Genomic DNA, 17,159 nt, shown 5'->3' on the forward strand with positions numbered 1-17,159 from the left:
TAGGAGGAAACAAAATGATCAGGAGTTCAGCAGCAGAGTGAGCTACATGAGTCCCTGTATCAATAAACAAAAATAAAATGAAATGAAATAAACTGTCCTTCCCAATGTGTTCTCAGGAAAACAGGCCACAGGACAAGAGGAGAGAGACCCTTGTATCACAGGCAACCAGCAGGGCTCAGAGTTATGGTACATGAAGAATTTCCTAAGTCAACAATGCTAGACAATTCAAAATAAAAATGGGGAAGAACCAAGCTGGGTGTTGGTGGTGCACGCCTTTAATCCCAGCACTTGGGAGGCAGAGGCAGGCGGATCTCTGTGAGTTCAAGGCCAGCCTGGTCTACAAGAGCGAGTTCCAGGACAGCCTCCAAAGCCACAGAGAAACCCTGTCTCGAAAAACCAAAAAAAAAAGGGGGGGAAGAACCATAAGAGCAATTTCATACAATGAGATAATACAGTCAAATGGAAACAATTCAAATGCTCTGGGTGTTCATTAAATGTAGACTAGATTAACAACGACATCCCAATTCAATATAATGTAGTTACGGAAACTACCATGGGACTACAACGCAGCAACATATTACAGTTAGCCCACTAAGAAGGATACTCTCTACTTAATTTCAAGGTCAAAAACAGACAAACATAATTATGTTAAAGATGTGAGACCTCCAGACGACAAGAGGAGCAGGGACAGCAGCTGGACTAACACCTCAACATGGAGACTTTTATCTACACATCCCACTAATGACTTCAATGCTGTCGAAGAGCCTTGACAGTATTCTAAATGGCTCTGTGGTCAGTTCTACCTTCCACAGCACTGACTTTTGTCAGTGCTAACATTTCCCTCATGCAGCATATAAGAATGTGGGCATGCTCTCCAGACACCTAAGAAAAATTTAAAGGTAACATACCAATTGCTATAGATCGCAAATATAGTTTTTCAGCATTTTCATATTGATTCATGTCATAATTATATAAAGATGCCAAATGTCCCACCGAAAGGGCTACTTCATAATCTTCTTGACCAAGAAGCTGCTCTTTAATCTGAATTGCTTTTATATGCATTTCTTCAGCTTCCTGAAAAAGAGTTAGGCCAAATGGAACATTAGATCACACTATTCCTTAGGACAACAATTCTACTCAATGAGCAAATTTGTTCTAAATGTCAACCACAGCTTATGAATGCCATCAGGTATTAAGATCAAAGAACATCCCATACCTTTTCCAAAAGCTGCTAATGAAAAAGCACTACTGGCACTTTTTGTTGTTGTTGTTTGCTTTTTTTTCCAGACAGGGTTTCCTCTGTGTAGCTTGGGAGCCTGTCCTGGAATGAACTCTGTAGATCAGGCTGGTCTCGAATTTACAGAGATCTGCCTGCTTCTGCCTCCCAAGTACTGGGATTCAAGGTATGTACCACCACTGCTTGGATAGATTTATCATTTTAAATTTACTAATCATTTAGAGATAAAAGAATATAAACTCCCTTTACCTTAAATTTTCTCATTGACTGATAGAGTCTTCCAAGGTTACCATAGTGTTTTGCAGTCTGCACATTAAATTCTCCGAAAGCTTTCTTAGCTAGCTGCAGTGAAGACAAGTGCAAGTCATGTGCTTCTTGAAGCAGCCTCTGTTCCGTCTCTTTGTTATGACAGTCAATTGCAATCTCCTCCAAAATAAGTGCTGAACAAAGAAAGAGATGTTAGGAAACTTACCATCCATTTTCTAAAGGGCCCAATATTCAATTGAAAATTAAAGACTGTAGTATTTATTGAATATTGAATACATAACTGACTGTAGTTTAGAACTGACCAAGATCAAAGCCTTCAACATTTGAGGTTGGTTTTTTTCTTTTTTCTTTTTCTTCTTCTTTTTTTAGTTGGGCTCTCGATATATGACATAAACTGGCTTTGAATTCATGGCAATCTTCCTTCTTCAACTTCATTCTAACGCTAGGATTCCATGTGTGTGCCATTATGCTAAGCCAAACTATTCTACTTCAACAGTACACTTTTGGAAAAGTCATCCTATTTACATAGTACATTCATTCAAATGGAGGGAAAAAAGGTTTACCTTAAATTATTTTTCAGAATCAGCTTCTATTGTAATAGCATGCTACATCTTATAGATGGAAACTTGATTTTAAAAGTAAATGGTCATGTGCGAATGGTGGTGAATGCCTATGTGAGCAACTGGGAGGCTGAGGCAGCAGGATGGGGAGTTTAAGGCTAGCCTTGGCTGCAGGACAAGTTTAAGGGCAGCCTAGACTACATGAGACCTTGTCTCAAAAAATCAAACGAGAAAAAAGGAAAAAGAAAACGTGAATGCTAGAAGTAAAAGTTAAAGTTACACAACTACGGAGGAGTGCTCTAAGCACTTCTGGCAATTCTGAAAGCACCCTTTATGAAATATGACCTTTAACCAAACATAACTGACAAAGTGTTGCCTCTTACTTATTCCTCCAACCCAATCAGGCCAGAAGACATTCTATTTCACGGTTCCACCCAAGTTTCCAAGCCCATATAAGGCCTAAGAATACAGACACTGCCAGCTCATTTTACGTCTTGGCATTGTACACAGGCAGTGAAAAGAAAGTCACCTTAAGAAAAGAAGGTTTAAAGCAGTTTCAATTCCAGAGGAGAGAGATTAAGGCACTTACAAGAAAGCGCACACCTATGTATACTGAGATGGGAAAATGCTCAGGATATAGCAGAACACATAAAGCTAGAAGATACTTTCTCCAACATTTATTTATTGTGAGGGTGGGGGACGGAGGTTGGGGTGAATTTGTGCCACAGCAATCAAATGGAGGTGATAAAACAATCTGGTGGAGCGGGGGTGGGGAGGTGAGAGGTGAGGAGTGGGAGGAGTGAGGGTGGCGGTGACACACGCCTTTAATCCTGGCACTCGGGAGGCAGAGGCAGGCGGATCTCTGTGAGTTCGAGGCCAGCCTGGTCTACAGAGCGAGTTCCAGGACAGCCTCCAAAGCCATAGAGAATCCCTGTCTCAAAAAACCAAAAACCAAAAAAACAATCTGGTGGTAGTCAGTTTTTTCCTACCATCTTTATGTGGATACTAGGAATTGAATTTAGGGTTATAAGACTTACTCCCTTAGCCATTTCACTGGCCCTTTAATATCTTATTCAAAGAAGGGACTAAAGGAATCAACAAAACAGTGATTCAGTATTAGTGAGGCTTTCTTTGTGTAACTGATTTTTTCTAACTTCATGGCTGGTACTACTGGATGAAGGTAATCCAGAATGAGCTTAAGACTCACCCGCATGCACATAATTGTTACCACAAGGGTGATCCAGTTTCAACAGAATCAAGGCAGTAAGTGAAACGAAGAGCACTGGTGAGGATGGGCAGACAAGTTAAAAAAGCAAAGGGAGAATTTGGCAAGAACACTTAAAAGTTGGGGTTAAAAAGAAGGCTAGCAGTCGGGCGGTGGTGGCACACGCCTTTAATCCCAGTACTCGGGAGGCAGAGGCAGGAGGATCTCTGTGAGTTCGAGACCAGCCTGGTCTACAGAGCAAGTTCCAAGACAGCCTCCAAAAGAAACCCTGTCTCGGAAAACAAAAAAACAAACAAACAAACAAACAAAAAAAAAAAACAAAAACAAAAACAAAAAAGAGGGCTAGCACTGTAAGTCAACCCTGTGAGAAACCTTGTCAGTCCTAACTATGTTACTGTGGAATCATCTGCATTACTTCTCTCTTACTCCAAGGAAGGGGATAGAGGGAAGAAGAAAGCAAAATGAACAAACAACAATGTTATATGAAAGAGGTGAACCTTGGAAGTTGAGGGAACTATTTTAGTAGTCACATATCCATACAATCTAACAGCCTAACTTTATGCCACATACTGAATTTACAGTTATCTCAGACTAGATTACAAAGGGTACCTTTCACCCTCTTTGAAGAAGCCAAAAGAAGATGATCTTCAGGTAGAATGTGGGTAATGATACCAATGGCTCTTTCTGCATGAAATCTGCAATACACATAAATAGAGTCTAGTGGTTTTTTTTTAGTTATAAGTGATACAAAAACATAACAACATGCATTACAATATTGACAGAAAGTACTAGTATAACTACAAAAAAGAATCTAAGAGTTTTGGGGCTGAACTTGGTTCAGCAGTTAAGAGCATTTGTTGTTCCTCCACAGGACCCAAGTTCAGATCTAAGTACTCACACTGTGTGGCTTACAAATTCCTGTTAGCTCCAGCACCAGAGGATCTGACTGATCTCTCTTCCCTCTCCTCTCCTCTCTCCTTCCCTCTTAGTTTTTCAAGACAGGGTTTCCTCTGTCTAACAGCCCCGGCTGTCCTAGAACTGGCTCTGTAGACTAGGCTGGCCTCAAACTCAAGAGATCTGTCTGCCTCTGTCTTCCAAATGCTGGGATTAAAGGTGTGCACCACCACTGCCAGGCATGAATACCCACTGTCTTCTCATCTCCCTCAAAAAAAGTTCTCATTATGGTCTGCAGGACTCACTCTCTCTCTCTCCTCTGGGTCCCCACCTGTGACACATCCCCTCCCATTCCCACACCAGCCCTCTTAGCTGCAGGCACACTCCCATGATCAATTGTCACTGAGCAGAGCAAAGTCCCTGAAAACCACTTACCTCTCTAATTTTTTGAACATAGTAACATCTGGTTTTGTGTTCACAGCCCAGCTCACTAAACACAAGGCAAACAAACTACTTGCCTACTATACCTGCTTCTTCCTTACAACTCAAACTTGTTTTTAAAAAAATGGTTTAACATTTTAAATTATTTATCTGAGTGTGGGTATATGCACGTGAGAAGCCCACAGAGGCGAGGTGTTGCATTCCTCTTGTGCTGGAGTTACAGGTGGCTGTAAGTCACTAGACATGGGTGTTGTAAACCGAACTCAGGTCCTCGGAAGAGCAGTATTTATTCCTAACCACTGAGTCATCTCTCTAGCTCTCCACTCAAACTTATCTCTATCTTCAAATTCACTAGTTCCCTTTAGTGTTTAACTAGTGTGCTGTTTAACTTGTCCATTTAGTATCAATGACTATACAGACAGATGCCTTTCCCTCAGCCCTGTTGCTTTCTTTGAGACATGGCTTCATTTGGTAACCTAAAGTGGACTCAAACCCCTAGCAATTCTCCTGTCTCACTTGAGTGCTAGTGATCGCCACCATGTTTTTTTTTTTAGTATATTCAGCATAGTACCACTGCAACAATTTTAATACATTTTTATCACCTTAAAAATTCCTAGATAACATCTAGCAATCTTCACATCCCTTTGTGACTAGCTTCTGTAAGTTAGCATGTTTTCAATGCTCAACCATGGTGGAGGATAGATCTTGTTTCATTTAAAATTCCCAGCCTTCAAGAGGAAGCAGGTGAACTGTTTGAGCCCAGGAGTACAAGGTCAGCCTGAGTAACAGCTAGAACTCCCTGCAAAAAAATAAAGTCTGTCTTTGAAAAGGTTTCTGAGTTAGGTGTGGTAGTACATGCCTTTAATCCCATCACTTGGGAGGAGGCAGGTGGATCTCTGTGAACTGGAGCCCAGCCTGGTCTACAGTCCCAGGACAGCCAGAAAAATCCTGTCTCAAAAAAGGAGCCAGGAGCGTTGGTGGCCCATGCCTTTAATCCCAGCACTTGGGAGGCAGAGGCAGAGGCAGGCAGATTTCTGTGAGTTCGAGACCAGCCTGGTCTACAAAAGTGAGTTCTAGTTCAGCCTCCAAAACAATACAGAGAAACCCTGTCTTGAAAAAAAAAAAGGAGAAAGTCCCTGCTTTTTTTTCTCCTGCTGGAGAAAGGGGGTCTTGCAATATGGCCTTCGTTGGCCTGGAACTCACTGTATAGCCCAGAGCGTCCCCCTGTAAAAAATTTTTTTAAAAAAGATTTTATTATTTATTATGTATTCAGTGTTCTACCTGTATGTTGTTTGCCTACACACCAGAAGAGGGCACCAGACCTCATTACAAATGGTTGTGAGCCACCATGTGGTTGCTGGGAATTGAACTCAGGTCCTCTGGAAGAGCAGTCAGTGCTCTCAACTGCTGAGCCATCTATCTCTCCAGTCCATAAAAATTGTTTTTTAAGTTGTTGTGGGAAAGCTAGCAGGAGTCAGCTTTCTCCTTCCACCAGATGGGTCTCAGATAAGGAACTCAGGCTGTCATTCTTGACAGCAAGAGCCTTGAATTCTTTATCTTCTGAACCCAGCATTAATGCTGGGAATACAGGTATGTCCTACCATGCCTGGCCTTCTTTTTGCATTCATAGTTCCTCCAAAATATTACTGTTTATCTCTTTTATATCAGATCTGAGAACTTTCTTTGTAAGGCGCTATACAGTAAATACTCTATTATGTTGGCAACAAATTCTTTCACAGCTATTTAAGTCTACTACTATGACATGAAATAGTCATAGGAAACAGATGAACAAATGAGCATGCCTATGGCCCATGAAAATAGCTGTAGGCCAGAGTCCATGGCTAAGGATGTTAGAGATCATTATTTGTTGCTGGGGACTTTTGCAAGCTTAGTTACACATTTAAAAGAAGAGCTATAGTATATCCAGTTTTTCTGTTTTCAGCACCATGTTTGTAAGTTGTTAAATTTGCCATGGAGCCAGAAGTTATTAAATACTCAAACAAAAATCACTGAAGATGAACTCATGCCATATAGAACTACACAAATTGGGGCTGGAGAGATGGCTTGGCAGTTAAGAGCACTAGCAGCTCTTCCAGAGGACCTGAGTTGCATTCTCATCACCCACATGGTAGCTCACAACTGTCTGTAATTCCAGTCCCAGAGGATCTGACATCTTCACATCAATGCACACACATAATAAAGTTCAATAAATTATTTTTTTTAAAAAGAAATACATAAATCTTAATCTGAAACCAAAGGAAGCCTAAATGGATGCCTTAAAAATTGGAGTAATAGCAGGGCAGTGGTGCACACCTTTAAAATCAGCACTTGGGAGGTATCGGCAGGCGGATCACTGTGAGTTCAAGGCCAGCCTGGTCTAGAGTGTGTGCCAGGATAGGATCCAAGGCTACACAGAGAAACCCTGTCACAAAAAGGAAAAAGGGGGGGGGGGAGGGAAAGGATGATTTTTAAATGACTTCAAGAACATTTTATACCACCAGGAAGACAAATTTATCCATACAATACTTAGGGACTATTATACAATGGGTAAATAGTATTATCCTTCTAATAATAGATGGAACTTACAGTGCATTGTCAAATTTCCCAGAGCTGTACTGATGAACGTAGGAAGAGTAAGCCAGATCTTCATGAGCTGTTGCTACATGAATATTTTTGCCTCCAAACACTGACTGTCGAATGTCAAGGGCTGCCTGAAAGAATCATAAAGACATTTAATAATATTATATACCGCCGGGCGGTGGTGGCGCACGCCTTTAATCCCAGCACTCGGGAGGCAGAGGCAGGCGGATCTCTGTGAGTTCGAGGCCGGGCTGGACCGACAGCCTCCAAAAAAAATACAGAGAAACCCTGTCTCGTAAAAACCAAAAAAAAAAAAAAAGTTGTACACCACCTAAGTTAACTATCCCCATACTCTATGTACCTAACCTCTTAAATTTCAAATGGGAAAGTCCTGCTGGATATAAACGAGGGCATAACCTGAAAGTCACCCTCCTAAGGCCTGGTTCTGTGAAGACAGACATCTGCATTGGGAATCCCATCAGTACTTTTTCAGCAGTAAGGCCAAGTATACACAAGGCAATGTTCCACCACAGAGCCATAGTCTCAGCCCTAATAGTTTCTTTTACATCCTTCTTTAAAAGAGAACTGTGAAATCAGCAATCTCTTGTCTAGAGCCATGGTACAGGACACCATTTACCTGAAATAATGATTGTAAGACTTAAAATTATAGCTATCAACCCTTGCTGGAAAAAGGCAGGAAGACTGACTCCTGATAAATCCGCCAAAGTGAAGCCATCACCCAGGCAACTTACAGACGGAAAATACTGTGGAATATGGACTTACAGCCTAATGATAATATTTTTGGATCACACTCTTCAATTCTTAAAACATTTGACTTTGAAGTCTTTTACATAACACTTAGTAAAGCAATGTTGAGGCCTGCAGGAATAAGGAAAGGCTCCTCAAAGACAGATTTTTAAAAAAATTAGTTTGCTATTGTTTTTCTAAATTATCTTTATTTTATATGCACTGGTGTTTTACCTGCATGTATGTCTGTGTGAGAGTGTCATACTCCCTTATATCCGCAGTTAGAGGATAGTTTAAGGAGTCATGTGGGTGCTGGGAATTAAACCTAGGTCCTCTGGAAAAACAGCCAATGCTCTTAACCACTAAATCATCTCTCTCTGCCCCTCAAAGAGTTATTTTTACATATGATTTACAAATGGCAAACAAATACAGGTCAGCAAGTCAACTTAGGTTAAAAGCAAAGGGAAATAACCATTAACATACCTGATAAATTGCAACAGACTGACAGATATTATCTACATTGAGTAAGTAGAACCCATAATCTAGCAGCGTGTCAGAGTATTTTGGGTGTTTGGATCCAAAATGATCTCTGGAAAAACATAGAGAACTATTAGAACATAAAGTTGAGAAATAAATTAAAACCGTATCTTTAATAATAATCATTTACCGTGCCAAGTACACTGCATGTTTAATTAACTGTTCTGCCTTCTTAAATTCACGTTTTACTACACAGGCCTAAAGACAAAGACAGACAGAAATGATTAAACAACTCTCAAACAGTTCATTAATGTGCAACAATAAGTATAGCTTGAGACCACACTATAATAGTCGATAAAAAAAAAAATCAATGATTCTGCTGGGTGGTAGTGGCACACACCTTTAATTCCAACACTCAAGAGGCATGGGCAGGTGGATCTCTGAGTTCAAAGTCAGCCTGATCTACGAGAGGGAAATTTCCAAGACAGCCAAGGATATACAGAGAAACCCTGTCTTGGGGGTGGGGATTCTTTTAATTTGTAATTTTTTCCAAGTCTCTAATAATTTTTTTTAAAGAGATAGATCTGTAAAGAACTTGGAAAAATTCTGATAGTCATTTCCAACATAAACCTGTTATAACAAAGGTAATCTTTCAGGTGGTACACACTTACCCCTTTATAAAACTAAAATGCTGGGGGAGGATTCAGCATAGTATTTTTAAGTATATATATTCCACTTCCAGAACAGCTTATAGTGAAATTTCCTCACTTTCTTAAATATGTATATACATATTTTTAAATACTTTTTTTGTTTTGTTTTTGTTTTTTTATGAGACAGGGTTTCTCTGCATTGTTTTGGAGGCTGTCAGACCAGCCTGGCCTCGAACTCACAGAGATCCGCCTGCCTCTGCCTCCGGAGTGCTGGGATTAAAGGCGTGCGCCACCACTGCCTGACTTAAATAAGGTTTTTATGTGTGGGGGGTATTTGCCTATATTCATGCCATAAGAAGGTGTTAGATCTCCTAGAATTGGAGTTATAGATGCATATGAGCTGCCATGTGGGTGCTGGGAATCAAACCTGGGTGTTCTGGAAAAGTAGCCAGTGTTTAAATGCTGGGCCACCTATCCAGTCTCATACTTATTATATATATATATATGTTTTAATTTATATTTATTAATGCCGGGCGAAGGTGGCACACGCCTTTAGTCCCAGCACTTGGGAGGCAGAGGCAGGCAGATCTCTATGAGTTCAAGACCAGCCTGGTCTACAAGAGCTAAAGTTCCAGGGCAGCCTCCAAAGCCACAAAGAAATCCTGTCTCGAAAAACAAAAACAAACAAAAAATTATTAATAATTTATGGTGTGCACATGCACATATGTATGAATGAATTTGGTTCTTTCTTTCTACCATGTGAGTCTTCCAGGGGTTGAACTCTGTTGTCATGCTTGATGGCAAGTACCTTTACCCACTGAGCCATCTGACTGGACCTTTCTGTTAAATAGCACCTGCTATTTACAGGCCTAGCTTGAGATCAGATAAAATATGGGACATCAAGTTGCCATGGACACAGGCTAACACAATAATTTTTATATGTACAGAAGGAATTTCAAGCTTTAATTATTATTATTATTTTTTGCTGTTGTTGTTTTCTTTTTTGAGACAGGATTTCTTTGTGTAGCCTTGGCTGTCCTGGAACTAGTTTTATAGACCAGGCTGGTCTTGAACTCATAGAGATCTGCCTGTCTCTGCCTCCTGAGTACTAGGATTAAAGACATGTGCCACTACCACCTGGCTAAAAAAATATTTTGAACCATAAGGATTGCCAGTTTTTGAACTCTAAATACCATGTGCATATACAAATTTTGCATGTATATTATTTCACACAAGCATATATTTAATGTTTAAATTAAGCATGATAATATTTTTCTCATACAGATGCAATGTAAATTATTTATTTTGCTATTCACTTCCTCTAAAGTGAATGATGGAGACTTAGGTACACTGGAACATACCTATAGCCCAAGGAAAGTCACAATTTGAGGGTAGTTCTGACTACACATCATGTTTAAGGCTAGCTGAGGTTACAAATCAAGATCTTCACATCTCAATAATCAACTTTTTTAGTATTTGGCAGAAATAGTGCTATCTTCTAAACCAAAAACCTGCAGTCTTTTTTCTGATTGAAATAACTCACATAAAACCAACTAAAATGGAATATTCAAGTGTGAGTACCTTCCATACAAAGAACATATTGCTTTAAGACTTTTGTATACTGAAGCAGCAACTTTAAGATAGTAATAAATAGACTCAAAGAATTAATATACTTGTTTACAGAAAAAGAAACTAGAGAAAAATCAAATAAAGACTGTCTAGCAGGTCTAGTTTATAACAAGCTCTCTTGCTGTGAAATGCAATCTAGAAGGAAGGTAATGACACTAGAAGATATTCTAGCCCCCAGCCTACAGGCCCCCACATGATTTCCAATGAGAAACTGAGGCTACCACACAGCTTGAAGGAAGACAAAACCTCAAGCCAAATTAGCATCAAATATTACTGTGATGTGTACTTCAGTGATCTCAAACAATTATTTTCACAGGTTTCTTTGATAACAGAAAATTTATGAGACAGCTTTTTGTTTGTTTGTCATCTGAGACAGGGTCTTTCTATGTAGCCTTGACTGTCCTGTAACTCACTCTATAAGCCAGGTTAACCTCAGACGCTCACCTGCCTCTGCCTCTCAAGTACTGGGATTAAGCTATAGGACAGTTTTGATTAGAAACTAAGTTTCTAAAACTAAGCAGAATAACTTAGAAAACAGATCTAGTTCATTATTAAAGATTAACAACTTAAAAGTCAGGTAAGTCCTATAAAACATTTCATTTTAAACACCATATTCACCTTAGAAGCTTGTCTTAAAACATCCACCACAACTTTGACTGGTAAGCCTGATGTAATTTCCTTCATCGCCTCAACGCACCATTTATAAGCCTTTGAAAAAATTGAGAAGAGAAAGAACTGTGACAAACTAAATGACAGTATTTAATGAAATTATGAATTTTTCCTACAAGATTTCAAGTACACACACAAAAATTATTTACAATTGAATATTTCTGAGATTCTATACCTTTCTCAAGCAAAGTGTGGTAGTACACACCTGTCATTCCCGAGTCAGCATGGCAGGAGGCTTTTCCTGAGCTCAGAGTTGGAGGTGAGCCTATGTATGAATCCAATCTCAAACACTTGCACAGGTGTGATACACATTCAGGAAATAAGGCATGTTCTATTTTTCCCAGAAACAGTTCCCCCAACCTAACCTTAGGAAACATTCCCTCTTCTAGACCCTTAGTGTACCAAGCTCATCTTCTAGGCTTCAGTCCTAGACTAGCTTTCCTGTACTTTCCTTTCCCTTCTGTAACGTTTTATCCCTTTCCCTTTACCACCCCCTATTTTTCTATCTGAGAGATGGTGACCTAGAGCTTGATATGTAGACTAGTCTGGCCTCAAACTCAAAAGATCCAACTGCCTCTGTTTCCCAGTTGCTAGGATTAAAGGTGTGTGCCATTATACCCACCTATTACTTTTTATACTAACTATCTGTTTAGTTGAATGTCTACTTTGTGCTAGATATTGTTCTAATAGCACTTAATGTTCATTGATACATTTAACTGATACCACAGCACCATGATATGTACTATTATTATGGAAAAGTGAGGTACAGAGGTCAAGTGACAGGCAATGAGCTAGCATTTCTCTAGTATGAGGAAAACAAACAAAATGACACTTTCTAATTATTAGCATAAGGTTTTTAAAAAAAAGGTAAAATTCATTATCCTAGATAGTGAAAATTGCTATTATATAAAGAAGAAGATAGAGTAAGAATACCCATTTTGGTAAATTCTGGGCTTAACTGAGAGGTCCTGTCTCAAGCTGAAAAAGTGATTGAGATTCCCAGTATCATCCTTGGACTTCCCCATACAGGCATACACACGTAAACATGTACCTGTCCACATACATGCTCTCACACCTGCCTATGTGAATACATATAAACATACTCATGCATACTACACATACATACATATGAAAGAGGGTTATAAAGATGACTCAGTGGCTGAGTAGCTCTTAACCCATTCAGTTTTCAGCATCCACATTAGATTACTCACAATTGCCCATTTTAACTAACCGTCTTTTAGTCTCCTTGGTACTCATGTAGTACACATAGCAACACACAAGCATAAATGAAAACACAATTAAAAATAAATCTATAAGCTGGGCAGTGGTGCCGGGCGTTGGTGGCGCATGCCTTTAATCCCAGCAGTGGGGAGGCAGAGGCAGGAGGATCTCTGTGAGTTCGAGACCAGCCTGGCCTACAGAGAGAGTTCCAGGACAGCCTCCAAAATAATACAGACAAAGCCTGTCTCGAAAAACAACAACAACAAAAAATAAAACAAAACAACAACAGGGGCTGGAGAGAGGCTCAGCGGTTAAGAGCACTGAGGTCCTGAGTTCAATTCCCAGCAACCGCATGGTGGCTCACAACCACCTTGAATGAGATCTGGTGCCCTCTGCTGGCATGCAGGCAGAAGACTGTATACACAATAAATAAATAAAATATTAAAAACAAACACAAAAAAGCCGGTGGCACACACCTTTAATTCCAGTACTCTAGAAGCAGAGATAACAGAGTGGAGTTCCATGCCAGCCAAGGCTACACAGAGAGATCCTGTCTTCAAAACAAACAAAAAAACACAAAAATAAATCTATTAAAAACAAAACAAAACAAAAAAAAAACACACCCGCCGGGCGTTGGTGGCGCACACCTTTAATCCCAGCACTCGGGAGGCAGAGGCAGGTGGATCTCTGAGTTCGAGGCCAGCCTGGTCTACAGAGCAAGTTCCAGGACAGCCTCCAAAACAATACAGAGAAACCCTGTCTCAAAAAACCAAAACCAAACAAACAAACAAAAAAACACCCAAGGAAGACAGCTCCTGAAGAATACCCCCAACACTGACCTTTAGCCTCCACTCATGTAAATTTACATACATATGTAAACACACCTACATATATAACCCCACAGAACATACCCACAGAAATTTTGAGAGATCACTAGGGATAGAAAGAATTATCTGTTTTCTTCTATAAGTTGCCATTTCTTCCATTTCAGTTAAGAAACACCTCTATTCGTAAATAGTAAAATGCAAAAATAATACCAGAAAATTTCACTTTTTCATGAGCTCTGAAATCAGCTCCGGCCTCCATGTTTCTGCTTTGAGTTCTTACACTACTATTAAGATGAAATAAACCCTTTCCTACCCAAGTTGCTTTTAGTCATAGGGTTTTTAATCACAGCAACAGAAACTTTATGACAGCTACTAAGTAAGCTGATTTTATTTCAAAGTAGTACAATAACACTTTTAGAACCATGGTAACTATAATGCAGTTTTAAAACATTTCAATAGTATGGTGCTTGCCAAATTAAATACTTATGTTCAAAGTCATGTTTAATAATTTACAACATATAACTAAATGCTTCTATTAAGGTTCAGTTAACACAGCATTTCCTTTTAAAGAAATCTGCCAAACAAACACCTGTACAAATTAAGCAAAAAAGGCCTAAATTTCACTTGTAAATATTTAAGATCCATTTCACAAACAATTCTTTTGCCTGATTTTCACATTTCATTAGAAAATTAAGTATTTTTCCATTTTGCAATAAAATCTGTGACATGAGCCTGGTATGTGAAAGCTGGGAAAGATGGTACATGCCTGTAACCTGACCCCAGAATTCAGGAGGCAGAGACAGAAGGATCCTAAGCCTGAGGTTTGTCTGGGCTACCCTGGTCTTAACTTACCCAAAAACAAATCAAAACAACAACCCTGAAGACCCTCCCAATATGTGACATGCAATTTAGAATACATGTAAGAGAAAACTGGCTTATCCTATTTCACAAGGAGGTACCTAAAAACACTTACCTCACCATAATGGGTCACATGCCTGTAACCCCAGCACTTGAGAGTTGATAAAGGAAGATCATAAATTCAAGGTCAGCTTGGGCTACAAATACAGACCCTGTCTCAAAACAAGAAGCCAACTTACCTCATCATAGTGGCTTTTTGCAAAAAGGAGTGCACATAGTTCTCCATAGAGAGCAGCTCTGTTTGCTTGCTGGCCATGTTTTGATAACTTATCCATGTATGTCTGAGCTAACTTAAATGTTTCTTCACCTAAATGATATTTGCAATTTCCATTTCGAACGTGGAGCAATCTGAAAAAAACAAAAAGCCCTTTAGTTCTGGTACTTCCAGCACTGTGACCCTGATAACCTCTTAAAATAATGATTAGGCACTTAAATGACAAGACAGTGGATCCAAGAAATGGGGTTGTATTAGAAAAAACTATTTTGTCTCAAGTAGTGCTAATGATAATGTGATTAATCTCAACTGATTTCTTGTGTTTTCTAAATATTCATTTATTTTGTGTATTCAGCATTGCTAAACAAAAAAGAATCCTTTTTGTTTCAAATTCGAATATAATACAGCAAATAGTGAAGAAAATAAAAATCAATGTGACATATCACCACTTGCCATTACCTTTTGTTCTCATTTTTTGTATGTCTGTACATCAATTCATTAGTTGCCAGTGCTCTCATCCATGTTGCTTCCTACGTGCTCATTTTTGCTTACTGTACCACTAACGTAAGTTCAATGATACAGCGGCGATTACCTATTTGTCCTATATACTCTGTGGCAAAAAATCCTGAGTACAACTAAACAAAATAATGTACAACGTGTTAACAATCTGGTGAGTATTAGAGCAGACTAAACTCCAGGCAATAGTAGACTATGCTTCTACAGACTACAAGACAAGAACAGTTGTTAGGAGAAATGCTCATCTATTATAGTGCTGGCTAAATGCCATTATCTACCTACTAGGTCAATATACTCTTCTGAAAATGCTTAGAACCCAGAGGCAATAAAGACATAAAAGATATTCAAAAGAAAACCAAATAGGACACTAATATCAACACTCTAAAGGCAGAGCTAGGCCTATTAATGAAACCGTCTAAACCATGTGAGAAGCAGGCAGAGACAGGTGGTAAAGCCTCTGCCTACCATTTTTGGTTGTAAGCCTAGCCTTTAACAGCTGAGCCATCTCTCCAGCCCGCCTCTTCCTATCATGTGTGAGGCCCTAAGTTCATTCCCTAGCACTGCAAAAACCAGAGAAGAGGAAGGGAGGGAGAACTAATGTCACTACTCTAGAATGGTGGGTGGAATTATTATATTTCTTTCTGAGCAGGGCAATCAAGGTTGAGTAGAATACAAGAGTAAAAAACCAACAGACACTTGAGTGAGGCTGGTGCCACATTGCATATTCATAATCTGCTTGGGCTACAGAATGAGCTGAGGATGCCTCAGCTAGTAGTGTACTTATTAAGCATGCATGAAACCCTAGGTTCAAACCTCAGCACCACATAAACTAGACATGGTGGTGTGAACCTACCTCCCCAGCACTTAGGCAGTGGAGTTATGAGAATCAGATGTTAAAGGCAATTCTCAGCTATACAGGCAATTCAAAGCTAGCCTGGGATACATGAGTGAAATCAAGAGTTGTCAATATCCTTTACCACGAGTATTCCAGAAGGATGATCATTTCTGGCCATTACCTACTAAGTGGCACATGATGGGGCAACAGATTATTTAATGCCAGAAAGGCACTGCTTGGTGTTTTCTCCAGCCCCATTGGCAGTCTGGTCTATTCAAGCATACACTAAACATGTGTCCATCTGGGCTGAGAGCAAGCAGGATGCAACTGACAGGTCTGAGTAAAGGGTGTGTTACTAAGGTGTCAACCTGAACACTACCGTGGAAGCAGATTAGCTTACTTTCACAAGTAACAGCAATGTGAAATCACACCTCCCTATCAACAGCTACAGAAAAAGAAACTGGTTTTTTTGTTTTGTATAAGACAGGGTTTCTCGGTAGCTATGGTGCCAGTCCTGGAACTAGCTCTGTAGAGAAGGCTGGCCTTGAACTCACAGAGATCCGCCTGCCTCTGCCTCTGCCTCACGAGGGCTGGGATTAAAGGTGCAGGCTTTCGGGGGTTTTTTTTGTTTTTGTTTTTGAGACAGGGTCTCTACATAGTCCTGGTTATCCTGGAACTCAGAGACCGTCCTGCCTTTGCCTCCCAAAAGCATAAACCATCATGGGCTAAAAAGCAACTATTGTTCACCATGTCAAACTATTCAAGTTTCAAATGAAGAATATGCAAACATAGAAGTCATGAAATTTATAAATATATTTACTGTAAGACTGAATGGCTGGACTGGCAAGATGACTCAGAGAGCAGAGGCAGCAATGCATATAAAAACTTGACGACAAGTTTCATCTCTAGATTTTAGTGGAATGAGGGAACAAAATCCTAGAAGTTGTCCTGGCTCCCACATGAGCTATGGCATGTACACATGTACTTGCATGTACACAGAATAAAAAAAAATGAAAACTGGCTTAGGGAGATGTTTGGATGGATAAGGTGCTTGCCTGGAAAGTCTAAGGAGCAGATTTGGATCCCAAAACCTACCTACATAATAAGGGAACAGGCCTGGTGGCAGTCTGTAATCCCAGCTCTTGGGAGAGACAGGGGATTCCTGGAGCAAATTGGACAGCTAGACACAGTGAGGAGACCTTACCTCAAAAGAGTGGAAAGCAGCCGGGCGGTGGTGGCGCACGCCTTTAAT

General features: G+C 39.8%; 1 protein-coding gene across 1 annotated transcript in view; it reads right to left on the reverse strand.

Moving 5' to 3' along the window:
• Appbp2 (amyloid beta precursor protein binding protein 2) overlaps positions 1 to 17,159 on the reverse strand; it is a 43,982-nt gene that overhangs the window by 6,302 nt on the left and 20,521 nt on the right. Inside the window, exons 5-12 of the mRNA XM_005076911.4 lie at positions 14,522 to 14,690; positions 11,326 to 11,415; positions 8,619 to 8,686; positions 8,435 to 8,540; positions 7,211 to 7,335; positions 3,899 to 3,984; positions 1,487 to 1,677; positions 909 to 1,074 (exon numbers count right to left, since the gene is read on the reverse strand). Of these exons, the coding sequence (XP_005076968.1) occupies positions 909 to 1,074; positions 1,487 to 1,677; positions 3,899 to 3,984; positions 7,211 to 7,335; positions 8,435 to 8,540; positions 8,619 to 8,686; positions 11,326 to 11,415; positions 14,522 to 14,690 (1,001 nt within the window). The remainder of the gene's footprint in view (positions 1 to 908; positions 1,075 to 1,486; positions 1,678 to 3,898; positions 3,985 to 7,210; positions 7,336 to 8,434; positions 8,541 to 8,618; positions 8,687 to 11,325; positions 11,416 to 14,521; positions 14,691 to 17,159) is intronic.

Source organism: Mesocricetus auratus, unplaced genomic scaffold (assembly GCF_017639785.1).
Source record: "Mesocricetus auratus isolate SY011 unplaced genomic scaffold, BCM_Maur_2.0 Super-Scaffold_100007, whole genome shotgun sequence".
Classification (NCBI taxonomy): domain Eukaryota; kingdom Metazoa; phylum Chordata; class Mammalia; order Rodentia; family Cricetidae; genus Mesocricetus; species Mesocricetus auratus.